This window comes from Myotis davidii, unplaced genomic scaffold, assembly GCF_000327345.1.
Source record: "Myotis davidii unplaced genomic scaffold, ASM32734v1 scaffold330, whole genome shotgun sequence".
Lineage (NCBI taxonomy): Eukaryota > Metazoa > Chordata > Mammalia > Chiroptera > Vespertilionidae > Myotis > Myotis davidii.
This window is the reverse complement of record NW_006283770.1, coordinates 4,846,575-4,869,300: the sequence shown is the minus strand read 5'-3', so window position 1 is coordinate 4,869,300 and position 22,726 is coordinate 4,846,575. Positions and strand designations below refer to the sequence as shown.

Genomic DNA, 22,726 nt, shown 5'->3' with positions numbered 1-22,726 from the left:
AACTTGGCTGGAGATTGTGGCTAGAGATCCTGGCAAGGCTGCTGATCAACTGAACGCTGTCTCCGTGTCATTCCTTCTTCGCCAACTCTGTCTACACCTTTGGGAACCCCTGGACCTGCTGGGGTTGGACCCCGGCATCTGGCGCCCAAACAGGGATAGAAACATCACTGAGAGAGAAACATCATTGATTGGTTACCTCCTGCATGCCCTCTATTGGGGATGGAGCTCGCAACCCGGTCACGTGCCCTGACCAGGAATCAAACTTGGTTCATGGGTTGATACTCAAACACTAAGCCACACCAGCCAGGCTACTATTTCCTATGTCTTATTTTACTTCTATAAGACAGTTTTAAACTCATGTTGTTCTCTTTTATTCTAGAAATAATGCCCATTAGAGCTTAGACTTAAACACCCTCATATTATATTACCAAGAGAATGAAAAAAATACAATTTTTATTCACTCAGATGAAGAAGAGAGGCAGCTTTCATTCCAGGAGTTACCAATAAATATTTCCTTGGTTTCTATTTTGACGTTAATTAGATGCTTAAACCCAATGACTAGAGAGTTATGATAGAGTAATTGTTTTAAAAAATTACATTCCTGTTTCTGGATGTGGTTGCTGGGATCTCTCCTAAAATGCATGGCTGAGAAAGGGTATGAGGCAGATTCTTCCAAAGTCCAGGTGTTTTGGAGGGGAGAAAGGGAATGAATATCAAGCACATAAGGAATTATCTGCAATATATTTTCCTTAAATGGCTACAAGTGCTATATGCAAATGCACGTGATGGCAATATGATAGTTATAAAAATTTAAATTTGAGGAAAATTACATACGTCTACTCTTATTTCCCAATAAAAAAGGCTCATTGAACCTTCTAACTTTGATATATTGAAATTTACTTTTAATAGCAGTTACAATCAGATGTTATGCTAAGCTATTCCTATGTAATTTGAGATCTAAATTTAGTTCATCTACATATATTAGTCATTCAATTCCAAGACTCTCAGTATAATTCCCAAGTTAATGATATTGAAATGAGCAGGTGTTGCTTCAAAAACCTGATGGCCAAAGATAATCTTGGTGCTACAATTTCATATTTTTATGAAAGTGAGCAGAAGCAGGTGGGAATTATTGACTTTCTGCCTCCTTACCTCTGTGATAAAATGGACTGTAGAAATGATGGCTGTGGTGTGATGGTCCGTGTTATATTTCTAGAGTCTTATTCACAGCTTCTAGGTTAATGCTGCTGAGCAGGGCATATGTTCTTCATGTATTCTAATAGAGGCATTGAATTTACATAAAATATTTAATCCTATCATTATCCTTTTACCAACTGCCAAGTATACCCTATTGAATACTTGAGAACATCTTTTATGCATTTGTTATCTCATTACATTAATAATCTTACAAAAGAAAATACTTCAATCTTCTAAGTAGTCTCCAAATATTATTTTAAATCATAAAACATCGATAAATTTTGAACATGTCATCCAATGTATGGATATTTATTAATTACTAGAGGTCCAGTGCATGAAATTCATGCACTGGGCGGGGGGGGTGGGGAGTGTCCCTCAACCCAGCCTGCACCCTCTCCATCTAGGACTCCTCAGGGGATGTCCGACTGCCGGTTTAGGCCCGATCTACAGGGCCTAAACCAGCAGTCGAACATCCCTCTCATGATCCGGGACTGCTAGCTCCCAACCGCTCGCCTGCCTGCCTACCTGATTGCCCCTAACCACTTCTACCTGCCAGCCAGATCACCCCCTAACCACTCCCCTTCCAGCCTGATCAATGCCTAACTGCTCCCCTGCCAGCCTGATCATCCCCAACTGCCCTCCCCTGCTGGCCCGGTCACCCCCAACTGCCCTCCCCTGCTGACCATCTTGTGGCTGTGGGTGCCACCATCATTGATAGCATGGCATTCAATTAGCATATTCTCTCCTTATTATTTGTGGGTGCTGCCATCTTTGAAGGCAGGGCAGTCAATTAGCATATTCCCTCCTTATTGGTTGTGTGCCACCATGTATGGGACAGCATGAGGGTCAATTAGCATATTCCCTCTTTATTAGATAGGATTAATTATATACATTTATATCTTTAGTAGTTCAGAGGACCTGCTGTGGATCTAAACTGCCTAGACTTGAATTTTGGGTCTGTTATTTCCCAGCCATCACCTTGAGTGAGATATTTAATAAATCTATGTCTCACTTTAAAGGGGTGGAAACAATACTAGGTACTGATGCAGTTATATATATATATATACCCAAGTTTATATTGTTCTTATCATTATTACAGTACTATTTTATGGCCATACTCTGTATATTATCAAACAAAATGGAAAAAAAGCAATGATGAGTTTTAGAAAATATGTAAATATAATTTCTAACATGGTTTCACATTAGAACAGCCATGGGTTATTTTTGAATAAAGAATACAAAATATTTTATAATGCCACCTACTTACCTATTTATAATGTTGAAATGTGAAACTAAAATGTAGAGTTTCTAATGTATTCTCCCCATACTCTACTAGAACATCTCATCACTCACCATCTATATTTTTGCATTATCAGCTGGAACACAGCTGCATGTTCTTATTTGTTCCAAAACATAGAGTAATAACCATATTATCCTATATAAAAAAAGGGTAATATGCAAATAGACCGAATGGCAGAACAATTGAACAACCAATCAAAGCGTAATATGCTAATGATATGCTAAGACTGTCCTGCATTGACTACCAGTGGGCAGAGAGTCAGCTGGTCAACCAGTTGCTATGACATGCACTGACCACCAGAGGGCAGATACTCTGACGGTAAGTTAGCTTGCTGCTGGGATCTGGCCAATTGGGACTGAGTGAGATGGACCAGACATGCTCCCTGGCCCGATCCCCTGCCTGATCATGCACTAATGGGGTTCCTTAGCCTGGCCTGTGCCCTCTTGCAATCTGGGACCCCTCGGGGAATGTCAGAGAGCCAGTTTCAGCTCAATCCCACAGGCCACTCTTCTTGGGAGGCTGCCAGACGCAGGGCTCATGGCTGGCAAGTGCTGCTGTGGCAGCGTGAGCCTCTCCAGATCGATTGATGGCAGCAGGCACAGTGGGGCCAGTAGAGAGGGGCCAGGATGAGCAGAAGCAGCAGGTAGGAGCTTCAGGCAGCAGCTGTAGGCAGTGTTGGACCGTGGGTTTCGGCTGGATCCCTGCAGGCCACACAGACCACCGGGCCTCTAGTTAATTATAAAGTAGTAAGGCTATGTAGAAAACCTTGAACAATTTCTGGCTTTGTTTTGCTGATGCCACCTAAAGCTAATTGCAATGTCAGTTGTTACTTCCAGGACCCTTACAGACTCAAATTGTAGTTATCTACTGACCGGTCCCCAGTAAATGAGTCACAACAGTGCTTTGAGTTTGTTTATTATAACTCAGTAATGGCCAAAAGACTCGGAAGGGAGGCTGTGTTCTGAATTTCCTACTTAGAGTCTATATGCATATTTTCCTAATCTGGCCTTAGGTGGGACAATTTCCAGTCTAATCTTTCTAAGCAGATGGCCATGCCAGAAAAGAGTCTGGCTCGACATTGTTATGCTGATACCTGTGGTGCTTCTTTTTCCAGTTTTATCAGAAGATGAAATAGCTGAGACTTTAGTAAGATTGCAATAGACCAGGGGTCCTCAAACTACGGCCCGCGGGCCACATGCAAATACAAATATTGTATTTGTTCCCGTTTTGTTTTTTTACTTCAAAATAAGATATGTGCAGTGTGCATAGGAATTTGTTCATAGTTTTTTTTCAAAAAAACTATAGTCCGGCCCTCCAGTGGTCTGAGGGACAGTGAACTGGCCCCCTGTTTAAAAAGTTTGAGGACCCCTGCAATAGACCATGCCGGCCCTTATATCTTCTCTGTGTAGCACCATAAAGTGAGGTGTTTAATTTTTTAAATATCATTTACTCTTGATGTGTAAAGTAAGGCTAATTACTAAGACTCAATGGTGACAAAAGAATATTCTAGTCTCTTATCTCTTGGTGTCTAAGTTGTTTATCCCTCACTTGTAATTCTATTAATCTTCTAGAGCAGGTGAGAAAGATTATAATTATTATACATGCCTGAGGAGGAAGGTGAATCCTGTGGCCTGCTCATACTGCTTCCTGTGTCTTGGCAGAGAAACACATGCCTGTGTGCAAACACACATTAGTGTATCTTAAGTGTTTTACTTGGTTTAAAATTAACCAAGATTTTGGACTATATTCTCTTGGCTCCTAAAAATGGTTTTATGAATCTATAATAATAAAAATGTAATATGCTAATTAGCCTGGACAGCCAAACAACCTCCTGGACATCCTTCCTGACAAAGCCAGGGCTGCGAGGGCCGAGCCCCTTACACGAATTCTGTGCACTGAGCCTCTAGTTGAATTATAAAATGTTTGTTATAATTTTTTATTAGAACCTTTGCTTTCAGCAACCCGGCACCATCTGTGTCTCTGGTATGTTTACTGTCTTTGACAATGAGAATGTGGGAGCCAACAACATTTCTTTTTGTACCTGGCTGCCACAAGTCTTGGGACAAATGTTCAGCTCAGCCAAGACAAATAATAAAACTGTATGACCTTCGTCTGCTCTCACTGCCCCTCATCTCCTTCACATGCTATTCACAGGACAGGTGTTTCCAAAGACCCCATTTGTTTTATTTATGTTAAAGATTTTAATACATTTATTTATTTATTTATTTTAATATATTTTATTGAGTTTTTACAGAGAGGAAGGGAGAGAGATAGAGAGTTAGAAACATTGATGAGAGAGAAATATTGATCAGCTGCCTCCTGCACATCTCCTACTGGGAATGTGCCCGCAACCCAGGTACATGCCCTTAACTGGAATCGAACCTGGGACCTTTCAGTCTGCAGGCTGACATTCTATCCACTGAGCCAACCGGCTTCAGCAAAGATTTTAATACATTTAGTGTTAAAATTGTGTCAAATCCTTTTTAGCAGAGGTAAGGAATAGATATTTTCATATTCTGTAAACCTTAGGAAAATTCGCCAGAAAAATTAAAAGGATAGTCACATATTATTACTTAGAAGGAGGGTATAGGGAAGAATTAAAATAAATTGTGTCAATACGTTTTCAGAAATATTGATTCACAAGCCTAATGTTTAAATGATGAATTAGAACCTTGTAGATTTAGCCAGTTTTGTAGAATGACTCTTTGAAATTCAGATAAAATATAACTGCATAACATTAGGTCCTGTCTATTTGTTTCATAAATATACATTCATGTTTCTTAAAATAAATTTTTTTTAAAAGAGCTCCAGCCAGTTTTGCTCAGTAGAGTGTTGGCTTAATGGATTGAAAGGTCATGGATTCAATTCTGGTCAAAGGCACATACCTTAGTTGCAGACTTGATCCCGGTGCCAATCAGGGAGTGTGTCGGAGGCAAGCAATTGATGTGTCTCTCTCACATTGATGTGTTTCTCTCCGTCTCGACCCTTCCCTTCCACTCTCTCTAAATATCAATGGGAAAAATATCCTTAGGTGACAATTAATAAAAGACAAATAAATAAATATTAAAAAGACAGTTTTTGCATTAAATACAGCACCGATGTCATCCTTTGTAGTCTAGCTCAATTTAAGGTAGATTCTTGAGAAAAACAGCCAGAAACAGCTCCAGAAGCAATAGACTGAATGGTGATCTAAACCAGGTCCCAGTGTGTTGTGGGCTATAAAACCTTGAAGTTTTGTAGCTCCCTATTCCCCCCCAAAAGTAAATAAAGAATTACGATATGAACTCTAGCTTCCAAACATGTGATAGAGTACGGATGATAAAATGTACATCTATGAAAATTAAATTTATTTGTTGGTGTTACTTTCAGTAGAGGACACTGTGACTCTCAGTCCACACTGACAGGCCACTTTCTAGTTCTCTCTTCCAGCTTAGACATACCTTTAGGTTATCAGTTAGAATCTCCTATTGTGATTTTCACTTTACACGATTTCTATTCATTGTATATTGTCAACCTATTGGATATATGATGTTACCTAGTCTCAGAAAAATTAATCACTGAGCATATATTCAATGATTGAATGTGAATGAAAGCTACTCTAGAAACATGATAAGCTCCAAAGTAACCCAATCCTTTACTTCACAGGAGTTAAATTGAAAAAAACAGATAAACTTTAAATAAAATTCACTCGCGTAAAGTATCCTGTCTTTCACAGGTCTTCTGATGGTTTAATAACCAGAGAACTGTTCTTGTTGTATATAATTTTATAACTATTGCACATGAATTAACCCAGTAGCTAATTATGTGAAAACTAGGAGCACAGATAATGATTTGGGTCAAAATATGCAACACCTGTCATTGTTTCTCTTTAAAAAAAAATTCTGTCTCCTAAGATCTCTTGGCTATATTTTACTGCATTCAATAAATAATTAGAATTGATAAATATGGGAGGGGGGTGCGTTTTCTCTTCCTGTGACCAGCGCAGAGAGAGAGGACTCAGGAGCTGATGATTCTTGATTAGAATGTGACGAGGTTTAAGGAAAAATGAAAAAACACAAGACTGAGACAGAAATAGAGTGAAAGCTGGGCCTGGGTGTGGCATCTGCCCTCTGATGGAGGAACATGCAGAGAGCATCAGCACCGCAAGCAGATTTATTTATACTCAAATAACAGGAAGTTACATCACATCTGGGTGGGCCTTGAGTTCCTGGCAACATCATGAGATCCACTCCCTTAACACTGGGCAGGAAGGTCAAACTGAGTGGCATCCCAATCTCTTGATTAGGTCCACCCCCAGGGCGTGGCTCTGCCTGCACTCTGAGCTTCAGCCAACATAAATAAACCGACTATTTTTTGCCAGCTGCCCTTAACAGGTAAATACTTGAAATCTGGGGAACTGATGGTAATATAGCTTTCAAATGCACATTTATTGTTTCCATTGGAATTCATTCTATCTGTCCTGATACAAGTTCACTGGTTACTATATTACTGTATATCCAGAAATCATTCCTTATAGGACTCCCCTAATCTAGATCACAGGATTTAGGTTGAAACCCACACAAGGAAGGAGAAGGACTGGGCCAGGAGGGCTTGTACCTATGCAGACACTCTCTGAACTGCATGAAGTTTCCTGGCAGCCATTACCCAGGAATGGCAAGTGGTACTGAGGCTGGTGTAGATGTGCTCACCCCTTCCCCTGAGGTCTAAGAGGAACTTGCTCACAACCACTGCTCTACTGAAGCCCACCCACTACCCGTCTCATCTGTCCCTACCTCCTGTCCTAAGCCAGGGAACTGGAGAGAGACATAAGGGCCATTCATCTTTCCTTATTTGGGGCTCAGGCCCATGGACAGAAGGTGGCTTAGGTAGGTAGGCCCTGCTGCCAGAGACTATCACAATGTGAGTCCTATGTTTGATGGTTGAGGATGTCGAGGGGCTGGAGGCAGCAGTGACTCAGGGTGGGCAGAATGGTCTGAGCCTGGGGATGAAGATCTGAGAATCTGAGACTGGGGCCCATGATCCTAAGGGGGGTACGAGTGGGGCTTAGAGCACACGGCTCAGAGCTTGTGGGGATTCACCCACTTGTAGGTGCCCTCCTGTTGGAATTGTTCTCTCCCTCTCCTCTCTTTCTCTCTTGAAAATTCAGAATGGGATAATTTTTAAGCATTAGTGTATGCATTTATAAGGGCACATGTGATATATTTTATGCGCATGCATCAAGTAGCTGTTTAAGGACAACAAGTGTCGACCAGAAAACTATATTCCCTACAAGAGTAAAGTATGGAGAATAACACAGGAAACAAACTTAGGAAACAAAAGGTAAACATAGATACAAAAAATTGATATAGGGTTTTTACAAACAAGAAAGTATCCTCACCATCTCCTTCCTCCCAGGTGGTCACCATAGGACAGAAAACTTTAATCAAGGACAGAACCTCAGGGTTCTTCTTCCCAGACTGTGAGGGCGAGGAGAGATGAGCAACAGACAAATGGGCACTTTGATAGCTGGCTACAGCCTTGCTATAAGCCCAGGGCGTTATAGCACCCAGTGTTGTGATGAACTGGTAACTGAAGAAAGGTAACTGAACAGCTTCCTGCTGCTGACTTCTCCCCAGCAAACTCAATCCCCTTGCCTCACAAGAGCATCAGAAACATCCTTCATTCCTTTCCACTGTGGATTCTTCGCATTGGCTAAATGTAAGAGGCAAAGTCTAGTGGTATAGAGAGGTTCTCAACCATGAGGGGAGGCAGGCTCTTCGGCAGGTCCTCTGTGAGCCTGAGGAGCATCTTTTTGTCAACATAAGATTATAGTATACAGGGCGGGCAAAAATAGGTTTACAGTTGTGAGTATGTGAAGCACAGCATTTATTTTTGTATTATTATTATTTACTAGAGGCCTGATGCACGAAATTCATGCAAGGGGCTCAGCCCTCCCGGCCCTGGCTGTCTCACAGCCCCGTGGCCTCGCCCACTGGTCATTCTGAAAGGTCGTTCTGGAAGGTCATTCCAGATGATTCTGCCATCCAGTCTAATTAGAGTATTAGCTCTTTATTATATAGGAGTTATTACTGTATTAACTTCCATACAAACTACTATAAACCTGCTTTTGCCCCACCCTGTATAGCTAGAAATTGGTAGAGGCAGGATTTTAAAACACATCTTCTAAGTCTGAGGCCATTGCTTTTTTCTTTCAATAGGACCTTTATGGATTTGAAAAGGTACAGAGATAAGGTGGGATAGAGAAGTGTACTGGACTAAAAGTCAATAATAAAAAGAGTGAATACTGCCCTAATTGGTTTGGCTCAGTGGATAGAGTGTCTCCTGTGGACTGAAAAGCCCCAGGTTTGATTCTGGTCAAGGGCATGTACCTTGGTTGTGGGCACATCTCCAGTGGGAAGTGTGCGGAGGCAGCTGATCGATGTTTCTCTCTCATCGATGTTTCTAGCTCTCTATCCCTCTCCCTTCTGCTCTGTAAAAAATCAATAAAATATATTTAAAAAGAGTGAATTCTATTGTATTAGTCTTCTAAGCCTGCCATAACAACATACTATAGAATGGGTGGCTTACACAACAGAAATGTATTTTCTCAGTTCTGGGGGCTAGGTCTCTGAGTTCAAAGTGCTGGCTGATTCACTTTCTTCTGAGAGCTCTCCCTGACTTGTGGCAGGTGCCTTCTCACTGTATCCTATAGGGCAGTGATGGCGAACCTATGACATGCATGTCAGAGGTGACACGTGAACTCAATTTTTTTTGGTTGATTTTTCTTTGTTAAATGGCATTTAAATATATAAAATAAATATCAAAAATATAAGTCTTTGTTTTACTATGGTTGCAAATATCAAAAAATTTCCATATGTGACACGGCACCAGAGTTAAGTTAGGGTTTTTCAAAATGCTGACACGCCAAGCTCAAAAGGTTCACCATCACTGTTATAGGGCCTTTGTTCTGAATCAGCATGGAGAGAGAGAAATATCTCTGGTGTCCCTTCCACTCCTTATAAGGGCACCAGCCTTATAGGATTAGCACCCCCCCCCTTTTTTTTTTTACCTCATTTAGTCTTAATTACCTCCCTAGAGGCCCTGTCTCCTAATACAATCACATGACCAAGACTCAGACCTTTAACATATAAATTTTAGGGGGACATAATTGAGTTCACAGCAACTAAAAATATACTGTTGGATTTATATCACAAGTTATCTTCAGAAACTTGAGGTAAAACTTTTCCTATTTAGTAGATATTCAGGTAGAATACATCATTTTCTCGACTTAGCCAAATGAATTTTCAAAGATAATTCTTTAAAGTGTTATGGCAGTGAATAACAGATGCTCAAAGTGAAGGAGAAATTATAGAATTTACTGTAAGTACTAGCCTTTCTTTCGTTTTGCAGGCCCAACAGCTTACTGATCTGGAACAAAAATTAGCTGTGGCCAGAAATGCGCTGGAGAAAGCAGCTCTTGATCGGGTACGTGCATATCCATGAGCCATCACAACTTTGGTTTTAGCAGACAAAGCCAGAGAATGTTCATTGCTTCCCTTGATTTATTAATGCAATTTCAGGTCCTGTTCATGTAAGGTGGTTATAGAATTTACAAACGCTGGGTATTCCTGTTGGAACTCAATTTTTTTCTTGTTTTTGCTGCTACAGTAAATTGACTCAAGGTTCAGGCTCTGTGAGTTCATGGCTTTATTTTCCTCCTTATTGGTATATTTGTTCCATAACACCATAAATAAACATGCTTTCAAGCACCAATAGAGATGACATGTATTAACTCTGAATTAATGAGCTATAAAGCCAATGGGAGTAGTCATTGATGTTTTTCATTCTAGAAATCTTAAATCAGAGTTCTGGAGGTCTTTACATAAACTGACTTAACCATGAAGTCAGTTTATATACAGAAAATGCAATAGTGGGTGATAGTCTATCTTTATAACAGCTTTATCTATCTATCTATATATCTATATCTATATCTATCTATATATATCTATATATATCTCTATATATCTATATCTATATCTATCTATCTATCTCTATCTATCTATCTAGATATATACCTGTATATATATCTAGATGATAGATAGATAGATAGATAGATAGATAGATAGATAGATATAGATATATAAAAGCCTAAGCAACTGAATGACCGAATGACTGGTCAACCGGTTGCTACAATGCACACTGACCACCAGGGAACAGACACTCAACTCATAGGATCAGGCTCCCTCCTGCCTGGATTGGGCCTGCGGGGATCAGCCCTGTGGGGATCAGGCCAAAACCGTCTACCCGACATCTCCCAAGGGGATCCTGGATTGAGAGAGGGCACAGGCCAGGCTGAGGGACCCCCACCCCCAACAGTGTACAGAGTCATTGAAATTTATTTTGCATACCATAAAAATCACACTTTTGAGGTTCACAGTTATGCTACCATCACCACTATTTACAAATGATTTTCTTTATCTCTTTTTACCTCATCTATTTATTTTATATCAATCTCTCATTGTGTTACAATTATGTATGCTCAGGATAAACCACAACTCCCATTCCATGTCTGCCTTTGCCTTTCAATAGTCTTCATATGAGTCACTCATGGGCAATAGAGAATTGGTACATGGAAAGACCAATATAATATGAAGAAATTGCTTATGTAATTCAGAATTACTTTTCTGCTGTTTAATAGTTATAGTATTTGGTAAAATTTCACTCCCTTTTCTCATTTTTAAATTAACTTTACAAGATTGGGGAAAGTAAATATCTCTTTTTCCTTTAGTTCACTATGTATTGTATATAGTAACATGTATTATATAGCATATATACATTAGATACATTGTTTATATAGTTTATATATGTTAAATATATGTAATGCATGTGTTTGTGTATAGTAAAATTTTCATGTATAATACATTTTATTAAATAATATACATATTAATTATATATAACAAATATATATTTGTATAATCAAAATGATCCCTTTTAGTATTTAATTCAGATTGGTATTTACCTGATATTTGTTACATTTGTCTATACAATTCTCTTTATTGAATTACCCCTGTAATTTCTAAAATAAGTTTTCTTTTAAAAATTATTCTGTCTGCTATGAAGAGCTCTCTGTTTTTGTGATTGCAGCTTAGCAAGGATTTTATTTAGAAAAATAAGCAAGTAAAGTGATTGCACTCATTAATTAATTTTGCAATAATATACTGCATATGTTTAGCAATTTTGTAAAGAAAGGAGATTATCTCCTAATCACCAATTTGAACCATGAGTGTTTTGATACAGAATAAAGGAGGTGGAACATTTGAGTCTAATCCATTTTAAAGCTCTTCTGGTAAAACCTTCTTCTTATGCAGTAGCTATAAAGAACCAGGCTAAAATTTTACCTCCCAGGACCTTCAGTCTCACATAGGCATTTTTTCCACTTACTTATGACCAAAATTTCTTCAAAGCTAACATAGCTAACTTTTTAAACCAGTTATCTAGAAAGTATCATAGTACAGGACTATGTAAGGACATTTGTTGAATTCTAATGATTTCTTCTTATTATGGTTTAAATCTTTTGGACAAATGTACTTTTTGAATGAATAACTAGATATTTTAACAACGTCTCTCCTTTGTGATTATCATATGTTATATTAGTTTATCCAAAAATAATATATTTAATGGTTTTATAGAAGCCTACCTGCTATTTTGTAGACTAGATCAAACATAATTCATCTTACCAAGATTGCAGATTTATGAGATGTTTTTATTTATGAAAAAATAAGCTTATACCAATTTATGCTAATCTCTGACCATATCCAACTCATGCTACATAATATTACTTTTTTTTTAAAGGGAAATTGCTATAGCATTGCTAGTATCAGAAAATCAAAAGAATGTATAATCCTCAAGTTCAACTAGACAATCTTTTTTTACAAAAAGCATTCCTCTGTTATCCCTGCCATGATCTCTGCACTGTGCCTTAAGTCTGAAAAACACGTTGTCTTCCCATGGTTCTGCACAGCTCAACTTCCTCCAAGACTTTTAACAGCTCTGTCAGAATGATTTTTATTACATTAAATCTCTTCCCTGATTTGATTTCAGGTCATCCATTTAGCCAGTCAATGCTAAATATGTTTGAAATGCCTCTTGTGTGACTACCATGTGCTAGGTGCTATGGAAAATAGAAAGCATTTATAATATATGGTCTTGGGTTCCACATCTCTCACTATTTTGTTGGCCATGAACAATTAGAAAATAATTGTATGCAGAGCCATGAGGTCATAAAGGCACCAAGAATGAGAATGAATATGTGTATTTCAAGTACATGCGGGTTGGGTAGGCTGGTGTGGCCATATAATACTTCATGAGAAAATCGTAATTTAGCCTGAGTTATAGAACTTGGAGTTAATGCAGAGTTTTCTCCTCCCCCCTCTTACTCATTCTATGCTTTTCTGCTCCCATTTCTAATCCACCCACCCCCACCCCCACCCCCTCCACAACTATATGCCTGCCCCACAAAATGCCACACTCCTGATTCAGGATGAGAGACTTAATATTGCAGAGTTTAAGTAAAGGTCTCCAGTGTCCATCTATGAGCAAGTCATAATTTTTCAATTGAATGACTGTGTTTGAATCCCCCAAACTATTTTTGTTGTTGTTAATCCTCACCTGAGGATATTTTCCCATTGATTTTTAGAGAGAGTGGGAGGGAGAAACACACAGAGAGAAACATCAATGTGAGAGAGACACATCGATTGGTTACCTCCCGTACACCCGCAACCAGGACCAAGAATTGAACCTGCAACTAAGGCACATGCCCTTCACCAGAATCAAACCCTGGACCCTTCATTCTACAGATGGACATTCTATCTACTGAGCAAAATCGGCTATGCATCCCCTAACTCTTTATGCTTCGCTGTAACATGAAATAATAATGAAACTTACTTTATAAGGGTGATGAGAAAATTATATGTCTCAAAAAAGCAACATACTAAGAAGAATTCTTGGCACCTGGAAAAGACTCAGTAAGCATATTAATTATTATTATTAGTGAATGAGATCACAGAGACTACCTCTCTGGGATAGCAATTTCTCTCTTTAACCTTCAGCATTTGGTCACACCTTTTGCTATAGTGAACTATAAAAGCATTTCATATTACTGGAGGTTAATTTCAACAAATTTAATGCAAGATATGTGTGAGGCTCATAAACTGTAGTTATAAAGTCAGGTAGAAATGGTAGTTCACTTCAAAATGAATAAAAACTTCAGTTTAATGACATTGCTCTTCCCCTCTCTCCATCATCTTTATATCGTTATGTGAGGCTTTTTTATTCTCTTCAGGTGTCTGGCTCCTAAGAATATTACATCTGGTCTTCAAATAACCTTCACCACCCTATAAATATTATGAAAACAACATTTCATACTTCAACTTGGTTCTCATAACATATTTAATGAAAGAAGTCTCAGTTTACTATCACAACATAAACAATAATAACCACAAAATCTAAGAGCCAACCTTGGTTTCTCCAACAATCAATTATTTATTTGGCAATACCTTATGAATTACATTTAGCCTCAGCAACTAGAATGTAAAAACAACTTTATGGTTTGGAAATCTATCTCTCAAACTTTCATATGGAAAGAAAAGTTTCTATTACATGTAATCATCACAAAATTTCTCTTAGGGAAGCATGCATAATTACATCCATATTACAGATGACACAGGTTAGGCGACCTACATACACTCCTGGGACTAACCAGGAAGAAAACAAGAAATCTTTTTGCCACAGTATTTCTGGCACATAACAGGAGCATGATAAGAACTTATTGATTGAATAGATAAATGAAGATTTAACTTCATAAATTAATAAACATGCTATATATCCTACATACTAGAGACCTGGAGAGACTTTGAGCAGAGAACCTAAAACATTAAAGGACCTTTCATAATTCACACAGCAGATTTCACAGCAGAAATAACATTAAAGAAAAGCCTTTGGACTCACAGCCCCTCATGGTCTTTCCAAATTGGTCTCTTTACTTTCTGGTTCCTGGGTGCATCACCAGAGAACCACAGCAGCCAAGTCACTGCAGATCGGCAGCTCCTGTGTTGAGCGTCTGCCCCCTGGTGGTCAGTGTGTGTCATATGTACCGGCCAGTCAGATGGTCAGATGGTCAATTAGCCTTTTATATGTATAGATTTTCTCATGCAAAATAGCAGCCACTTATATCCTCTGGAAGGTTTGCTTTATTTATTCATGTAACAAATATTTAAGTTAGAAACTGGTGATGCTGCCAAAAAGGTACTGACACTCAAAGAAATTACATTCTAATAGAAGTAGATAAATAATAAACACATAAACAATAAGATCATTTGCAGTGGTAACAAGGGCTACATAGGACATAATTTAAAAACAGTGATAGAGATTCTAAAAGGAGTGTTCCTTGAAAGGGTGATCAGGGACTTTTCTCAAAGAAGATAATATATAAACTGAGATATGAATTTTAATTGGAATTTCCTGTGTAGCTACTTGAAAAAAAGGTTCTGCAAGCAGAGGAAGCAGCACATATAAAGGCTGTAAGATGCAAATGAGCTTGGAATGTTTGATGAGCTATAAATAAAGGACATTGTTATAAGCAGGTCCTTATTACGGAGTCTGCATTTTACTAGAGTCTGGAAAAAAATGGTTTGATGTGGGAATAATGCAGGGCAAAAACAACTGACCTTCAGAGGGAATAGGCTGTAAGATCTAGGACAAGGCATACATTACATGGTTTGCATCATATTTCTTAGGTGACATCTTGTTTCAGTGAACTTCAAAGTGAACAGTAGCCTGCAATTTCAAAACCTACTATGGCTGGCAGCGGGAATGAAAATGTAATCATGTGATATAAAATCATTGTCTGGGTCCTGCTGATGGAACCAGGTCAAGCCAAACCTGAGGAGTGTCTGTGGTAACAGGCTCTATTAACTAGATTAAGTGGAAAACTAGGTTTGGTTTTGTGTGTGTTTTTCAGAAGATGACCGGATTAGGGCAGGGTTGCTCACAACAGTCTGCTGTCTTTGGCAGGAAAAAAAAAAAAATCTATAATGTACTCAAGCACTGGAGCCAGAAGCTAAGGTAGGGGGCAAAGTCACAGGCTTCGGGTTCAAAAATGAGATAAAATACAAAACTATGAGATTAAGAATAGGTTGAAACATAAAAGATAGTTTACTACTGTGGCTGTGAAAGCTGAGGAGTTGGAGGTTACGTCTGTGTGATGTTTCTGTTATCTGCGATGATCCTGACAATGTCAGGAGAGCTGTGGAATGAACAAGATGATTGTATCAAAGTTGGGACAATTACAAATGTTCATGTAAGACGCATCCCCGGTTGTTGTTTTATTGGAAAAATGTGTCTTGCCTAAACAATGTTTATTGACAATCAATGTTTGACAATATTAACTGAATGCTGTTATTTATTTTCAGCACCTAATTTCGACCACCGCTCTGGAATTTGTCTATTATGAAAACATATACCTTAAACCTGTTACAAATCCAAAGCTGAGATGTAGAGTGGCTTTAGAGGAGCCAAGATATGAACACAGTGAATACAGTAACCACCGTTACTTTCTGCATGATTTAAACATTAAATCTCTATATTTCAAAGCCACTTAGCTTTGAGTCCTAGCCATGGCTTGCCTGACCTGTCACATTAGCTCTGTTTCTATTGTCCCACTAAAAGATGCAACACAGAGAACATATTTAAATGGTTCAGTGTCACCCGGGATAGCTCACTCCTGCCACAACACCCAATACCTTGATCTCCTGTTCTGTAGTGAGAGAAAGGAGGGGTCAGTCAGGATTATAACAAGAAATAATAGGAGAAGAAAACTGAACTACCACTCCATTTCTTTTTATTGATATAACTTGTTAATTTTCTTCTCTGAGACACAGAAAGAATGTTTTCACCTAAGTTTTTAAGTCATTTATTGAAAATAAAAACTTTTTGTTGAGTCCCTTTTATATATCAGGGATTGTGTTATGTGCCACAACAGTTCTGAACAAAATAGGCAACTTATACACGTGTGTATATACATATAAATTAAAAATGAGAATTAGTGATCAATTATATAAACAACAGGATCAATTACAGAAATCAATGGGGTCGGGGGAGGGCAACAATCTAGAGACTCGGACAAGCAATTAAAAGGGGCCACTTTGAGTACAAGGTCATTATTCAGCTTAGCCCCCTCCTGTCCACTTAATGCTTCTCCATCCCAGTTCTCATCAGATTCTCATTTTGTCTTAGACAAATTCACAGAGCAAGAGTAATGAGAAGAAAATGCATGTCTGTTCTATGTCTTATATATTTCCAGTTGTTGCTCTTATTGCTTCTTTTTCAAAATTTCTTGCTGTGACCAAAGAGAGAGATTTCCTAAACTGCTATTCTAGTAATTCGCACTCACAACCTAAAGATAAATATTATCATAAATCACATATTAGTAGGAAGCACAGAGGTAGGCATTGGGAAGGGTATAAATCATAGCCACTGCTTTTAAGAAATTGATCACGAAGGCTTTATGGGAGACAAGAAATACCAGTAGGGGAGGATGCTCTGTGAAAGTGTTTCTGGCATAGTTTATGAAAGGCAAGAGTTTTGTTGGGCGTATTTGGCTTTGACAGGTGAAGAAAACAAACTGTGCTGCTTCACTGATCTATGAAGGCACTGAATGGCTCATCGCCATGTGTGCCAGCTTGTCCTGAAGCCTCAGCCTCAGTAACTAATCTCTCCCTTCACCTCTCTTCGCCTAAGGCCATACCTCATGTCTTGAGATTGATGTTTCTGTGACACTGTCTTGTTAGGGTCTGTATCCACACCCCAAAGTACCCTTGAGTTACCGTGAGATTTCCTAACAGTTGGATGCCTCTCTTCATTTTGGCCCCTGAGGATCTCTCTGTCATTTGTACTCAGCTCTATATTATTATTTTTTAACTTATTTGTATGTAAAAAATATTTCCAGAAGTGGGTCCTGGGGATTCAATGCGAGGCAGAGATGATGGTCTATGTAAGTTCAGTCTGCCTGGTGATATAAACCGAAAATAACCCCGTCTGAAAACTTCGAACTTTCTTTTCTTCACAGTAAAATCATAATTCGTAGTGCCAGTTTCACAGATGTTTGAAAGCATAAAATTATTTCCTGCATGTGAAAGTTGAAAGTGCTTGGAGGATTGTGATATCCTATGCTAATATCAGAAAGTATTAATATTATTTATAGTCAAAGAAAATTAACTTCTACTTCTGAACAAGGCCCAAAGGAAATAAAGGTTTTATTGGAAACAAATTTATTTTTCCCAATATGTGATGAAATTGAGTTGCTAATACAGGCTAATCTGAGAAACACAGAGGCCTACATTGCCAGGGGAAGGATTTGTAATAAAGGTGGCTGCTCCTACTAGAAAGAAGGCAGGTTTGTAAGAGAATTTTCTACTTCAGTGTGCCCCAGAGTATATTTTCTTCAACAAATAGATTCAGCAAACTATCATGATTCAAATCATGCCAGTTCAAGGAAAAAAAGAAGTTATGTCTCTGAATTTCAGTGTTCAAAATATATCATAAAATACATTTACTCCTAAAAACAAACAGAGTATGCATGAAACAGGGTATCATGTGGTTATGTTTATCATGTAAAAACTGTGATCTCTCTCTCTCTTTTTTTTTTTTTGGTAGGATTCACAACTGAAAGCACTGAAACAGACCGTGCAACTCTGCCTGTCATCTGTTTTTCGTGACCAACCACCCCCTTTGAGTCTAATCAGGTCAAATCCAACTCAGATGTCAATTCCACCCAGTCCCATTGATGTCAAGATTCTAGATGCAAGGACAAAAAGCAAGGTACACTTTATTTGTGCTTTGGAAAGTAAAACCAATGAACTTGTATGCATATATGCATAACTCGTGGACACAGACAATGGGGTAGTGAGGGCCTGGGGGGTGAGAGGAGGCTGGAAGAGATTAATGGCAGAAAAAGGAGGACCTATGTAATACTTTCAACAATAATGATTTTAAAAATCAATACTAATAATACAAAGTAAAATCAAGTAAAGTACTATGTGGTCATCAGTGTGGATCTAAGTAAAACATCAAAATAATGTAAGTGGATGATAGAAACCCAATTTGTAACTCTGCATAGTCACATGGTGAAGGCTATCTTTAGTAGAAAGCCAGCTGAATCTTAGGCAGGATGATCTGATTGTAAAATAATAGTGATTATCATTATTTATAACAATTATTTTTCTAAATTAACATTCTAAAGTAATTATAATGTAATAGTTAGTTTAAAGAAAGTATCTTGTATTATATTCCAATGTACACCAAAGGTTAAAATGGGAAATATTTTTTCCTAGTGTATAACTATCATTCTTTCAAAAGCGGATACATTTTTTTTTTATTAAGACAGTTCTCAACACTGCCTGCACATTAGACTCACTTGGGATACTTGTTAAAAAAAAAAAAAATCCTGACACTTGGGTCTAAACCCAGACCTATTAAATCAAATTCTTTGTGGTTGGGCACCAATCATTAAGGTTTTTGAAAGCTTCCCTGGAGGTTTTTGAGACCTACTGACAAAGTGCCCATCACTCTACATCATATGCGGCACAGGCTTTTGGTTTCAATTGTCAGAATCTGCAATTTGCAGGCTGTGCATTTAAATAAGTCCTGACAACCTGAAAGAGTGGAAAAAGGATTTCCTTTCTGACAGTATATATTTATTTGAAAGTGCTGGCTCTCTTATCATTTGCCTTAGGCTCTCTCACTATTAAAAAGAATGTTACAGATCCCAGAACTACCTGTGATGCTGATATCTCAGGGTGGGCCCCGGAAAACCTGAGACCCATCTATGCAGTTATACATTTGTGCAAACATCTGGAGCCTATTTCTTGCTGCTTATTTCTGTGATTTCCTATCTTTGGAATAAAGGGGATATGGACAATTTGTAGATTAAAGAAATACTACATTCAGGATCTACACTAAAAAAAAAAAAAGTGAAACAAAATAATTCTACCATAAAACAGCATGAGCTCTGGCTGGTGTGGCTCAGGTGTTTGAGTGCAGGCTCATGCACCAAGAGGTCACCAGATCCATTCCCAGGGCTTGGGTTGTGGGCTTGATCCCCTGTAGGGGGCATGCAGGAGGCAGCAGATGATATTTCTCTCCCTCCCTCTCCCTTTAAAATGAATAAAAAACATATTTTAAAAAATACAGCATGAGACTAGAGATAATTTTAAAAGTTTAAGACAATGAAATGACTTAAACTGTGACTCCAAAATTCCCATGTACTAGTAGTATGTTGTGTGTTATAGGATATAAAAGCTACTTACCCATCTATGGAATATTAAGCTGACACCCAAGTTAAAACATTACATATTCAATAGCCCACCGTTTTCTAGGGGTACCAAAATAAACAACCAACACGTACTTTTACTCTTTTTTTAAAAAAAACTAATTTACTTAAAATTGGAATCAGGTGCGATTCTCTTCTTCTTAAAAGTATTACTAGAGCTATGAAAGTAACTTGTATTTACAAAATATTTGATAAAACAAGTCCTCTGGATTGTAGAGGGGAGATAAGGACCCTGGATAAGACGGTATAGGATATTAATCAGACCTAGCATCTTTCTGGCCTGCGACATCAGAGGCTGGACTCACCTAGTTTTTGGTGTCTCCATTTTCTGCAGGTAAATCTTCTTTAATATCTTGGTTAGCCAGTTGGCCTCTTTTTTTTTTCTCTCTCCAATGAAATTCAATAAATTAAAAATAAATTTAAAAGGAGGCTAGTAAATGTATATATTTTCAAGCAAACCTATATTGGCAAATGACAAAATGCACTGTGAGATTAATACCACCTAGAACCTTTCATTGTGCCACTGCTTATTCTCTGTGGCTAAGTTCACCATGGCACATGAATCCATTTGGGAAGCATCCCTGACGGAGTTGAGTCATATATCGGAGAACCCTCCCACCAAATGTGCTTTCTTGCTATCAAAGAATATGGGTAGCAAACAGAGAGGTTTTATGGATGCTTACGTAAAGACACGAGAGGCAGCATTTCTGAACGTGTTCCTATAAATTTGACCATTTGCAAAACTGCATGCACCTCATTTTCATCGATTAGGAATTCAGTTTGCTACTAATATTATGATCAAGATCCTTCCGTGAATGCCAATCTGTTTTTGCTGAGCACTTAAGAAATCCTGATTGATATTTTCCCATCTCTCTTACTTAGGAAAAGATAATATCCTTCTATTCCCTATATCTCCATGAGTCCCTGGCCTGAAAAATGATAGTTTCATCTGATGGAAGTAAACTCCTTCTTTTCAACCTCACCATGCAATTGCCCAACATGTCTAAACTTGCCACACCCGTCAGAATTGTATACATTATCCTTCCCTCTTCCCCCATGTAGAGCCCATTCTTTAGAACAGGGAAGGGGTTTTTATATCCCTGAAACATCAGTGCTCACTTCCACCTCATCCCTCCTGATGATGCTGCTAAAGCACTGGCAATGACCCAGTAAGGTCCCAGATTGCATTACCCCACTCCTGAGACAGCCAGAAGCATAACCCTGGTCTCCTTAAGCTTGTTCTTGAGCCACATTAAAAATGGACCTCCTCTAGCTTCTCTAGATGCTTAAATTTTATTAGTACAAAATAGATTAGATGTTTTAATTTTCAACTTTAAAATGTTGGGGAAATACATTTAATAAGACTATGCCTGATTTCCTAGTTTGTTTCTTTTCAATTTTAGGTATTTGTTAGTGCTTTGAGATTAAAATGATATTTTAAACATGTATAGGTAGTATGACTTCTTTGTCATATTTATATGCTCATACACATAAGGCCACCTACTATAACCATTTATAACATTAACTACTCTAAAATTATATTAGTTCTTTTTATTAGGAAACTGATGCTTATTTGTCATGGACAGTTTTAGAAATAAAATGAATAGCAATCATTTCAATACTAACTGACATTTATTGAGTTTTACTGCACTCATATAAAATTAAATGCTCCTCACAAAACTCTAAAAGGGAGAAATATTATCCTCATTTTTTAAAAGATGAATATTTCTTTTGGAATAATTTTAAAATAGAAAAAAGCTATCATTACAAACTTTGTAGCTTGATACTGGGATTCTCCTCCCTACTTTGTACCATTTTTCTCATATCTACTCTACTGCTGCCCTCTAAACCCATAGGCCAACAACTGACCTTTCTTCCTAAATATAATTTCTTGCAGTGTTTCCATCACCTTGAATGCTCCCTCCTCACTCTTGCCTTAATCGTCCAGAGGCCCATTTTAAAGATTACCCTTTCCATCATGCCTTTTCTCATTACCACAAATGGATTTGACATTTGGCCTTTTAAAATATTTCCAATTCTGCGTGTGCCCTTTTAATTAATCTACTTCATCTTATAGCTATTTATGTGAATAACAATCGAATTATGTAAGTTCTGTGAAAACAAAAGTTGCACCTTTCTCATCTTTATATTTATCAGTGGCATGTAACACAGAGAACTGGCTTATTTGAAGACATTTTATTTCCCTGGTTAATTATTTTCTTATTCCTAGGGAAGGCTCGCGGGGGAGATCAGAAGATAGAGGTATTAAACAAGGAAGAATAAGAGAGAAAGAGGGAGTAAGGCAGGATGCCTTCTGTCTCTCATACAACTAAATTAAACTTATTTAAGTAAAAGGAAAGAGGAATTTTATTTGCTTTATGTATTTATTATTATACATAAAGCCCAGCATTTGGGTGAATTAATATAGGAACTGTTTTCCATTGTCTCTCTAATATACTAGTTTCATTATTTTTTTTACATTTAATATTCTACTCATTTTATTAAGTATCTTTGGTGTTTATTTTTAGAAAATTATTATTTTTTGTAAGAATGCCCCCCTGCTGAGGAATATAACTGCCTGTAGAAAAACAGGCCAGTGCTGTCTAGACTGTAGCACAGAGAAAACCTTAATGGGTTTGAGTACTCTGACCAGACCACATCCTAGTCTTTGTCTTCCAAGGTCCCTAATGGTTAGAATCCTCTTTTCCAGATCCCCTGTGATCCATTGAGATCAAAGATTCAGATCCAAACAAGTTAGCACTCACTGAGTTTTTGTCTGTCTTCCAATAGCACCCTCATAGATTAATGGGGAAAGCAGTATATTCAAATCAGCTCTAACCAAGAAACACTCATTTGAATAGATA

At 38.0% G+C, this 22,726-nt stretch overlaps 1 protein-coding gene across 2 annotated transcripts in view; it reads left to right on the top strand.

Annotated features, from left to right (window-relative positions):
• LUZP2 (leucine zipper protein 2) overlaps window positions 1-22,726 on the top strand; it is a 298,803-nt gene that overhangs the window by 257,798 nt on the left and 18,279 nt on the right. For both annotated transcript variants that reach the window (XM_006753962.2, XM_006753963.2), the window contains exons 8-9: window positions 9,887-9,961; window positions 18,188-18,352. In XM_006753962.2, coding sequence (XP_006754025.1) covers window positions 9,887-9,961; window positions 18,188-18,352 — 240 coding nt within the window. The remainder of the gene's footprint in view (window positions 1-9,886; window positions 9,962-18,187; window positions 18,353-22,726) is intronic.